This window comes from Dendrobium catenatum, unplaced genomic scaffold, assembly GCF_001605985.2.
Source record: "Dendrobium catenatum unplaced genomic scaffold, ASM160598v2 fragScaff_scaffold_1434, whole genome shotgun sequence".
NCBI lineage: Eukaryota > Viridiplantae > Streptophyta > Magnoliopsida > Asparagales > Orchidaceae > Dendrobium > Dendrobium catenatum.
In genome coordinates, this window is record NW_021319896.1 from 393,708 (window position 1) to 404,603 (window position 10,896).

At 40.0% G+C, this 10,896-nt stretch overlaps 1 protein-coding gene across 2 annotated transcripts; it reads left to right on the plus strand.

Moving 5' to 3' along the window:
* The first annotated feature begins 250 nt into the window (after positions 1-250).
* LOC110097766 (pentatricopeptide repeat-containing protein DWY1, chloroplastic-like) lies at positions 251-8,645 on the plus strand. 2 transcript variants are annotated; one of them, XM_020824318.2, is made up of 2 exons: positions 251-933; positions 8,407-8,645. In XM_020824318.2, the coding sequence occupies exons 1-2, from the start codon at positions 320-322 to the stop codon at positions 8,453-8,455; spliced, it is 663 nt and encodes a 220-aa protein (XP_020679977.1). In that variant the 5' UTR covers positions 251-319; the 3' UTR covers positions 8,456-8,645. The 2 variants fall into 2 exon arrangements, with proteins under 2 accessions (XP_020679977.1, XP_020679978.1); XM_020824319.2 differs by having other exon boundaries at positions 251-895; positions 8,369-8,645.
* Positions 8,646-10,896: the final 2,251 nt, after the last annotated feature.

The window sequence follows — 10,896 nt, forward strand, 5'->3', positions numbered from 1 at the left end:
CTCAATTTGATTATAAGCATACAAGATTTGTAAATCATTTTATCATTCAAAGAATGTTGTAAAAATTATAATTCAAATATTTGATTTGAGCTAATTTTAGATCAGATCGGATCACTTTTAATGTATTTAGATTCATCTAATTGAAATCAATAAAATTTTTTTTTTTGGGGAATTATTGAAATCAAAAATAGAATCGCCTCACTTATAATTTTAAATTTAATATTTTTTTTTACGTACTCAGTAACTCAGGTGATGAACGCGGAACGCCTGAACCATATCACTGAAGAGCACAAAACCGTCCTGATACCTCAACTCGCCGATGATTTCCTCAACGGCAAGTTCTAACCCTAACTCCGTCGCCTCCCTCAACATAAAACACAGGTCATCCATCTCCCTAACAAAATTCGCATCTTTTTTGACATCCAGCTCTCTTCCCACTGCCCCTTCAACAAATCCCCCATCCATCGCCAACAAACAATCCTTCTCCTCTCAACGCCTTCTACCAATCTTCAAACCCTCATGGAATTCAAACAAGCTCAAAGAATCCCATCAAATACTGGCCCAAATCTGCAAGCTGGGCGGTACTGTCCACGCCCGCCAACTACTCGATGTAATGCCAAAACAAAAAATAAACCTCCATCCAAAGAAGAGGGAGGCATATGAGAAGGCGAGAGAGCTGCACACAGCAATAAGAGAAGCAGGGTACGTGCCTGATACGAGATTCGTGCTCCACGATATTGATGAAGAAGCTAAGGAGAAGTCGCTGATGTACCACAGCGAGCGGCTGGCGATCGCCTATGGCCTCATCGGCACCCCGCCGGGGACGACGCTGAGGATTATGAAGAATCTGAGAATCTGTGGGGATTGCCATAATGCAGTGAAGATCATGTCTAAGGTTGTGGAGAGGGAGATCATTGTGAGGGACAACAAGAGGTGTTTCATATTCTATTTCTACAAGTAAATTATTAAAAAATTAGATTGATGGATGTGATCTAATGAGCTGTTTTGGCTCATACCTATTATGTACTCTATTTCAAGTTTAAAAAAATAGAAAGAACCAGTTGAGTAGCTGAAGATTTATGATTTGTTCTATTTAAGTCTATAGAAGTATTTTTTGATTTTTGGTATAATCATGGCTAGTTATTTATTTGTTTTATTCTGGCCTATAGCAATACATTATAGTGTACAAACTATTGTATATTCATTTTGCTGATATGAAAAGAATTGAAATGATAGACAAGTATTTTTCTTCTATTTATTAGAAGTTAATTATAAGCTCTTTTGTCTGTTTTAAATTTTAAAAAGAGAAGAAATATGAGAAAACTCTCAAAACTTTAATCTTGATCACAATCTATCACAAGTCATCATGATATGACTTATTCTATATGTGTGTGATATTAGGTTAGGTTGTGACAATATATTAGACATAAGCTATACATAATGAATTTTATGATATACGTTGGAAGAGACTTATGTCATGAGAGTTGTCATAAAGAGAATGTTTGCTAGATGTTTGATCATTTTCTTTTGACTAGGAGAGACCAAAGACCATAAGTTTAACATAAATATATGGGTGTTGGTATTGTGACTTAAAGTTAGCATTGATGGCATGCATCAGCTTAATAAGTGACGGCATGCAAAAACAAGGCAACAAAATTGATGAGCATCAACTTTATGATAATGATGTACATCATCCTTGTAGAAGATAGTGTCAGTCGACATTGTTGTCAATGGAAAATGACAAAATCAATATGTGTTAGCATTGTTGTCTATGATGTGCATTGCCTTCATAGGTGATGATGTTCATTGATGTTATTGGCAATAGTAGGAAACAAACTCAACATGTGTCGGTGTTGGTGTAGATGACATGACAATAACATGCATTGACACAATTAACAATGATAGGTGATGACATCAATGAACACTGATGTAGCCGACCGATGGTGGTTAAAGAATTATAGTTGGGCAATGGTGGTTGTAGCACAACTAACGGAGGATGATTATCAGAGGATTATAATCAAATGATAATGATTGGAGAATCATATTTGAGCTACAACTGTTGAAGTACCATAATCAGGTGACCATATTTAAAGGATTATGGTTATCAAAGGTATTCAAAGATCATAGTCAAGGAATGGTAGTTGTAGGACCATAGTGGTTAAATGATCGTAAGCGACGATAGTGGTCAAATGACCATCATTGATTCTGGACGATGGTTGAGAAATAATAGTTGGGCCACTTTGGTTAGACAGAACTTGTTAGCCACACCTCCACGTGGCATATTCTAATTTGTATTCAGTTAGTTTGTTTAAGCTACACAATGTACTTTCTTTAATTATGTTCTATATATATACCCTGTATCTAGCTGTTAATGATAACAATACAATATCACTTTCTATTGCTTTTCCAATTCTGTGTCTCGTCCCTGTCAAAGGCCTGTTATGGCTATCTCCTTCAACATGGTATCAGAAGTCTAGGTACCCGTTCTTTCCTGGCTTCTTCCTCTTCTCCGATGGCCCATTCAAGCACTACGCCTCAATCCACTCAGGCGGACTCCTCTACCGCCGATGGTATCTTCTCCTCTCCCCAAATCCCGTCATCCTTGAAATTCTTGATGAGTAACATCAAGAATGTGATCTCCCAACAATTAACCGCAGAGAATCACTCTCTCTGGCGTTCACAAGTCATCAAACTCTTTCGAGCTAACAGCTTCGAAGGTTTCTTGACTGGCTCTATTCCCTGTCCATCTCCGTTCAATTCCTCCACTGACGGATCTAAAATCACAAATCCCGATCACACAACTTGGCTTCTGCTAGACCAAAATCTAGCCGCAGCCCTATATTCCGTTATTTCAGCGTCAATCCTTCCCTATGTACTTTCGGCAGATCACTGTAGTGATATATGGAGAATTCTTGATAACCGATTACAATCGTCAACCAGATTAAGAATCTCTCAGCTAAAGAATGAACTTCACTACCTTAACATGAAAGACAAATCAATGACGCAGTATCTCCTCGACGTCAAATCTAAAGTCGACTCTCTCGCCGCAGCAGGAGCACCCGTCGAAGTCGAAGACGTCATCCACTACACTCTCAACGGACTGCCGCCTACCTATCAAGCCTTCAAAACCGCCATACGTACTAATCTTCGCTCGGTCAGTCTTGACGAGCTCTATACCCTTCTGTGCAGTGAGGAGCTCAATCTGCTTCATGAAACCACTAAAGAACTTCATGATCTCAGTCTTCACGGTACCCAAACGGCCCTTACAGCCAACTGGGGTCGTGGTCGTGGCAGAACATCAAATAGTCGTGGAAGAAACAGTTCAAGATCCAACTACTCTCAGCCCAACAGCAACCGTGGAGGCAAACCACCAAGATCTTCCATCTCCTGTCAAATATGTGGAAAAACAGGTCACTCCGCGATTAAATGCTGGCATCGCCACGACGAGATGTACAATTCCGACCCACCCACAACCCTGCTAACTTCATCAAATTCATCCAACACCTCCGAATGGTATCTCGACAGCGGGGCTACTACTCATCTCAAGGCGGATCCGACTTATGTTCAAAACGCACAACCGTATCACGGCACAAGTCAGGTAACACTTGGTAACGGACAACAAGTCCCGATCAAGAACACCGGCAACGGTCTTCTGCCCACCCCATCTGGTAACCTCAAGCTATCTCATCTCAATCTTGTTCCAAATTTATCATTTAATCTCTTATCCGTTCATCAATTAACTGCTGACAACAATTGTTTTATTACTTTTTACTCGCATGGATATGAAATTAAGGATCGGACGACCCACCGCCGTCTTCTCACGGGTCCATCTATTAATGGGCTGTATCCTCTTCAACCCAAGCCTCCGTCCGGCGACCATACAGACAACCTGGCTCTTATTTCGGTTCAGCATATTCCCGATCTGTGGCACAGGCGACTAGGCCACCCATCGTCGCAAACGCTTGCCGTCATCTCTCGAAGGAACAGAACTGTTCTCTCCAACATTGCCAGTTCTACCTGTAATTCGTGCAAAATGGCTAAAAGCCATCGTATTCCTTCTTTCCTTTCTACATCTAAAACTACTTCATTGTTTTCTGTTGTGCACTCGGATGTATGGGGGCCCTTCTCCATGATCCCAGCTCATGGATACCGCTACTATGTTTGCTTTATAGACGATTTATCGAAGTTTACTTGGATTTACCCCTTAACGAATAAATCAGACATGTTTGATAAGTTCTGCGAATTTCACAAATTAATTGAGCGTCAATTTGCTCACAAAATTAAAATTCTCAGAACCGACAATGGCACGGAATTTGTTAATCATAAATTTCATACCTATTGCAAACATACAGGTATTCTTCATCAAACGACATGCCCGCACACTCCATCTCAAAACGGCGTCGCAGAGCGCAAGCACCGGCATCTTATCGAAACAACAAGAACTCTGCTCATACAGGCTTCGCTACCTCTATCCCTCTGGGTTGACACGCTCCTAGCTGCCAATTACCTCATTAACTGTATGCCCTCGCCTAATACTCAACACAAAGCCCCTTACGAAATTCTTTTTGGTAAACAACCCGACTACACTCATCTTAAGGTAATCGGTTGCTTATGTTACCCTTGGCTCAAGCCATATTCGTCGCACAAACTATCTCCTATTTCCCATCCATGTGTTTTTATTGGTTATCCTCAAACTCAAAAAGGGTATAAATGTCTTGACCTCACCACCAACAAAGTTTACATCTCCAATCACGTGATCTTCATTGAAAACTGCTTTCCCTACGCATCTTCAAATTCTCTGCATTCATTCAATCCCGGATCGTCCCATAACATTCCTCCGCTACTTCTCGTTCCAAGCTCAAGTCTACCGAACACTATTCTGTCAAATTCAGCCAACCCATCCGTTAACCAATCCTCGTCTATCCACCTTACGACTCCTGCTGCTACCAATGATCATCAACCAAACCAAATTGAATCTTCATATCCGACGGCTCAACCCAACATCATGACCACGACATCTTCAGCCCAGCCGTCTCAGCCACCTCAACCTCATCCTATGCTAACCAGACTCAAAACTGGTACATTCAAACCAAAGAAAATCTTTGATCTTACCCACATTACCCAGCCATCTGAACCCAAAACCTACAATCAAGCCGCAAAATCGGAGCACTGGCGCAAGGCAATGTCCCAAGAGTTCCAAGCTCTTCAATCTCAGGGCACTTGGGAACTAGTCAAACCAACACCGTCGATGAACATTCTCGAATCGAAATGGACTTTCCGTACCAAATTTAAATCTGACGGCTCAATTGCCAGGTACAAAGCTAGACTGGTGGCACAAGGTTTCAATCAGGAACAAGGCGTCGACTACACAGAAACCTTTAGCCCTGTGGCTAAAATGCCCACCGTCCGTGTGCTCATTCATCTAGCATTGCACCACAACTGGCTCATTCATCAACTCGACGTATCCAATGCCTTTTTACATGGTAAGCTCTCGGACACCGTTTACATGTCTCAACCTCCAGGCTTTCAAGACTCCTCATATCCCGACTACGTATGCAAACTCAAGAAAGCATTATACGGGCTAAAACAATCCCCAAGGGAATGGTACGCCACACTATCTAATCATCTTACATCCTACGGCTTCAACATCAGCGCATCCGATCCATCTCTCCTAACTTACAAAGACGGTAGTACTCGTATGTACATGCTAATCTACGTCGACGACATATTACTCACAGGTAACTCTCCACCCGCTATACAAAAATTGCTCTCTAATCTTCATCTTTCGTTTCAGATGCGTAATCTCGGCACTTTGTCCCAATTCTTGGGCATTCAAACCGTTACCACTAAATCTGGATTAATTCTTCACCAACAAACCTATGCCAAGACAATCCTTCAACGCGCTGGAATGGAGTCAGCCAAACCAGTAGTCACGCCGATCTCATGCAAGATCACGCTCACGCCTACCTCTCAGGAACCATACGCTCACCCACAGCTCTATCGGCAAATTATAGGCGCTCTCCAATACCTCACTATTACTCGACCAGATATTCAGTTTGCCGTGCAGCAACTCTGTCAGCATATGCAAAATCCGCTAAACTGCCACCAAGACTCCTTAAAACGCCTTCTTCGTTATCTTCAAGGTACTCTTAATCTCGGCATTCCAATCAACAGATCTAATCTACAACTACAGGGCTATGTTGATGCCGACTGGGCCAGCAACAATCAAGATCGGAAATCCATTTCGGGATTTTGTAATTTTCTTGGCTCCTCCATTATTTCATGGCAAGTCAAGAAGCAAAACACAATCGCAAGATCCTCCACCGAGGCAGAATACCGGGCATTAGCTATGGAAACAACCGAAATCCTATGGCTTCGTCAACTCTTGGCCGACCTTCATCAACCACAAGAGACAACTACCACAGTTTATTGCGACAACACCTCCGCAATCGCTCTGGCAAACAATCCTATCTTCCACGCCAGAACTAAGCACATAGAGGTAGATTGTCACTTTATTCGGGACTGCATCAAGAAAAACAAAATCTTTGTTCATCATGTTTGCACCGAGGACCAGCTAGCCGACCTCTTCACCAAAGCTCTGCCAAATAACCGCTTCAATCGTCTCACTCACAAACTTACTGCTGTTACACAAGCATAAGTTTGAGGGGGGCTATTAGCCACACCTCCACGTGGCATATTCTAATTTGCATTCAGTTAGTTTGTTTAAGCTACACAATGTACTTTCTTTAATTATGTTCTATATATATACCCTGTATCTAGCTGTTAATGATAACAATACAATATCACTTTCTATTGCTTTTCCAATTCTGTGTCTCGTCCCTGTCAAAGGCCTGTTATGGCTATCTCCTTCAACTGAACTGTCCAATGATCGTAGTCAAATAATGAAGGTCGGATAGCAATGGTCCAATTGAGGTGATTGGTTGGAAGTGGTCCAACATTAGTTGTCAGACAGCTTCAATATGATGTTGGTGTTCGAGTGATAGCAATTTGATAGTGGTGGTTGGGTTATTGCAGATCGATGATGGTGTTCCGACAATGGTGATATATTAGAGGTGGTTGAATGACAATGGTCGAAAAATGGTGGTCGAATGGCGATAGTCGAACAACGGTGGTCGGACAATGAAAGTTAAATGAAGATTGTTGGACAACATTGGTTCGGTTGTAGCCTTACAATGATGATGGCCAATGATAGTATTTGAGGGCAATGGTTAAATTGAGACAATTGAAAGGCAGCGATCGTTCGACAATAGTGAGATGGAGGTTGTCATATAGTAGAGTTTCAATGGCGGTGATCACTTGATCGGACGTTGTTGGTCCGAAGGTGAAGTTTGATGATGGCGGTCTGATGGTTGTGTTCTAAAGGAGCTATAAGATTCTTCAAATCTCTAAGTTTTCTCCTTTGAAATTCAAAACACTCCATTGAACAACTCATTTTAAATATCTTAATCATGGATTGCTCTTTTAGCATTTGGCTGCCTTAACAATATCATAATTAAGCGATCTTAGACTCATTGAATTCATCTCGTTAAAACACTCAATTTGATTATAAGCATACAAGATTTGCAAATCATTTTATCATTCAAAGAATATTGTAAAAATTAAACTTCAAATATTTGATTTGAGCTCATTTTAGATCAGATCGGATCACTTTTAATGTCTTTAGATTCATCTGATTGAAATCAAAATTAATGAGTAACTCGGGTGCTGAACGCGGAACGCCTGAACCATATCACTGAAGAGCACAAAACCGTCCTGATACCTCAACGCCCCGATGATTTCCTCAACGGCAAGTTCTAACCCTAAGTCCGTCGCCTCCCTCAGCATAAAACACAGTTCATCCATCTCCTTAACAAATTACGCATCTTTTTTGAAATACAGCTCTCTTCCCACTGCCCCTTCAACCAATCCCCCATCCATCACCATCAAACAATCCTTCTCCTCTCAACACCTTCTACCAATCTTCAAAACCTCATGGAATTCAAACAAGCTCAAAGAATCCCATCAAATACTGGCCCAAATCTGCAAGCTGGGCGGTACTGTCCACGCCCGCCAACTACTCGATGTAATGCCAAAACAAAAAATAAACCTCCATCCAAAGAAGAGGGAGGCATATGAGAAGGCGAGAGAGCTGCACACAGCAATAAGAGAAGCAGGGTACGTGCCTGATACGAGATTCGTGCTCCACGATATTGATGAAGAAGCTAAGGAGAAGTCGCTGATGTACCACAGCGAGCGGCTGGCGATCGCCTATGGCCTCATCGGCACCCCGCCAGGGACGACGCTGAGGATTATGAAGAATCTGAGAATCTGTGGGGATTGCCATAATGCAGTGAAGATCATGTCTAAGGTTGTGGAGAGGGAGATCATTGTGAGGGACAACAAGAGGTTTCATCATTTCAGGGACGGTATGTGCTCATGTGGCGACTACTGGTGACATTTTGTTATGATTTGTGTGGTAATTTGGAAATATCGGAATGTTTTTCTTCTCTTTTTTGCTGCAAATTCTTGAGCTTTAAAACTTCTTAGCTTTTTTTGTTGTTGTTAAATCATCCTCAAGATCAAGAGATAGGAATCTGATAAAAATATGGGTCTGTTTGGTTGCAAGAATTTTAACAGATTTTCAGGACATCCACTTTTTAACAGATATATCATATGTCAGAGGAAAACAGTGCTAGAAAGGGGTGAGGGTGACCATATCTTTCTATGTTGAAATTCTAAGTGAATGGAAACTAAGGCTTTGTTTGGGACAGTTTTTTTATTGCTTCTTAAAGTAGCTTTTTAGTACAAAAAATTTAATTTTTGTATTAAAAAACTGCTTTAAAAAGCAGTAAAAAAGCCGTCCAAATTCCAAAATGAAGCCTAAGAAGCAAGCTGAATTTCGGTGCCAAAGTTGATGGGTAGCCTATGATGAAAAGGAAAATCAGTTTCAATACCTATTCAGCTTCCCAGTTTAGGCCATGCAATATATACCTTTTGTATGTAGAGATGGTGTTAGAAATATGTCAAGTTAAGTGGGTCTAAAAAGCTTTCTTTTAAAAGAAATGGCAAAGATTCAAATGGAATTTTTAATCTTCAGCAAGGAATCTGATTAATGGCGGCATAAAAATAGGATTGTTTTAAATATGATAAAAATAAATGGCATGGATCAGGAGGCGATAAATTTCATTAATTATGCCAAACTTTGGACCACCAAACATAAAATTACAATGTTTGAAAGAAAATATCCAACTAGGACCTCATATAGGACTTTGATTTACATGTGAATTTGTGTCATGCATGGAACCTTATATATTATTCAAATGTTTATGGATTGCAGTCATCCATGTAAATCTAGAGAGAGAGAGAGAGAGAGAGAGAGAGAGAGAGAGAGATTCCTTTTTATAGGGGGTAGATTAGGGAGAAAAATAGAGGTAAATTGCCATGGTACCTAAGAGCCTAAAAAAGGCTACATGAAATTTGATGGTGAAATAGGTTACATATCATCCACCCAGGGGTGGATGCAAGAAGAGCTCAGGGTGGCGCTCACCTTAAAATCTTTTTTCTTAGAAGAATAAACGTTTCAACTATTTAATCCAACTTCAATAATGCAGTTGCTCAAATTTTCTAAAAGAGATTTTTTTTTCTCTATTTCATACATAAAATTTAATTTGAGCTCTGAAATAGACAATAAAAGCCTATCATGACAAAACAAAGAATGGTTTTATTTTGTCATGAGGTGGATTAGAGAGAAACAAAAAAAGAAGTGTTTGACTTATTTTACAGGATTTAGGACTTACCATGAGAGCAAACCAAGTCACTTATTGTTAGATAACAGCCCTTGGATCTTCATCCACTGGCTGCAAGTAAACCTGAATTTAATACAAAGGACTATTTTAAATGCAAATTTGAGAAGTGACTGGAACTCTTGACTGAAACATAATAGGTGGTTTAGCCATGATTTGCCTTGGTTTCATGAAGTGATCAAACTGAGTCAAAACTTACTAAAACTCTAGCTAATTGTGCCAATTTGGTTGATGGAGGCTTCGTTTGAGATAATTTTCTTGCTGTTTTCTGAAAAAATTTCTAATACAAAATCTCTAATTTAAAAATTTTTGGTACAAAGCAGCAAGAAAATTGTCCTAAATGAACTCAGAGATAGATTAAGCGAACAAAATTATGATTTAGAGTCTACTGGTTTTTGTGATTCAAATCTGAATATTTAGGGTTCTAGCCAGAGAGTGTTGATGCAGGGCATCATCATCATTATCATTATCGTCATCGTAATCATCCTAAATTCTAGCTTATGTGCGAAAGAAGATAAATATGGATAGATGTATTTTGAACTCTTATATCATTGAGCATTTATGTCAAGATAATATATTCTAACCATTCCTACAGCTAAATTGAAATGAAATATCGCACAGTTTTTTTTTTTTTATGACGAGGAACCGTCCGCTGCCACGCTCTGGCTTTGCCGAGTGCACTTGGCGGTCTGTAAACCCCGACCGACCTACCGGGCCACCCACGTCTACAATACCCGCAACTGGTGCTTAGGGGCTCCACTTAAGGGCTATAGCTGCTCGAGGGAATCAAACTCGGGATAATAAAAAATATCGCACAGTTAGTTTCTGATAAAAAACTTGCTTCATAACGTGCTGAAATGTTATAAATTCAGGAACTTGCTTCCATGTGGTTTTATGGGTAACAAATTTGGTGAAGATGGATAAGGAAAGATGTAAACTATATATAATTTGAAATTTTATCATTAAATTATTTCAAAATTTCGTCACCAATCAACATAAAAATGTAACTAAATTGAGACAATCAATTTATTTTCTTAATTGAGATTGATTTTTGATGTCATGGTACTTTAAGTTTTTTTTTTTTTTTTCTTTT

Bases quoted from the DNA above. Each gene is read 5' to 3' on its own strand.
- LOC110097766 (XM_020824318.2), top strand. From the start codon at position 320: ATGATTTCCTCAACGGCAAGTTCTAACCCTAACTCCGTCGCCTCCCTC. The intron at 934-8,406 runs GTGTTTCATATT...GGACAACAAGAG, and splicing joins ATTGTGAGGGACAACAAGAG to GTTTCATCATTTCAGGGACG.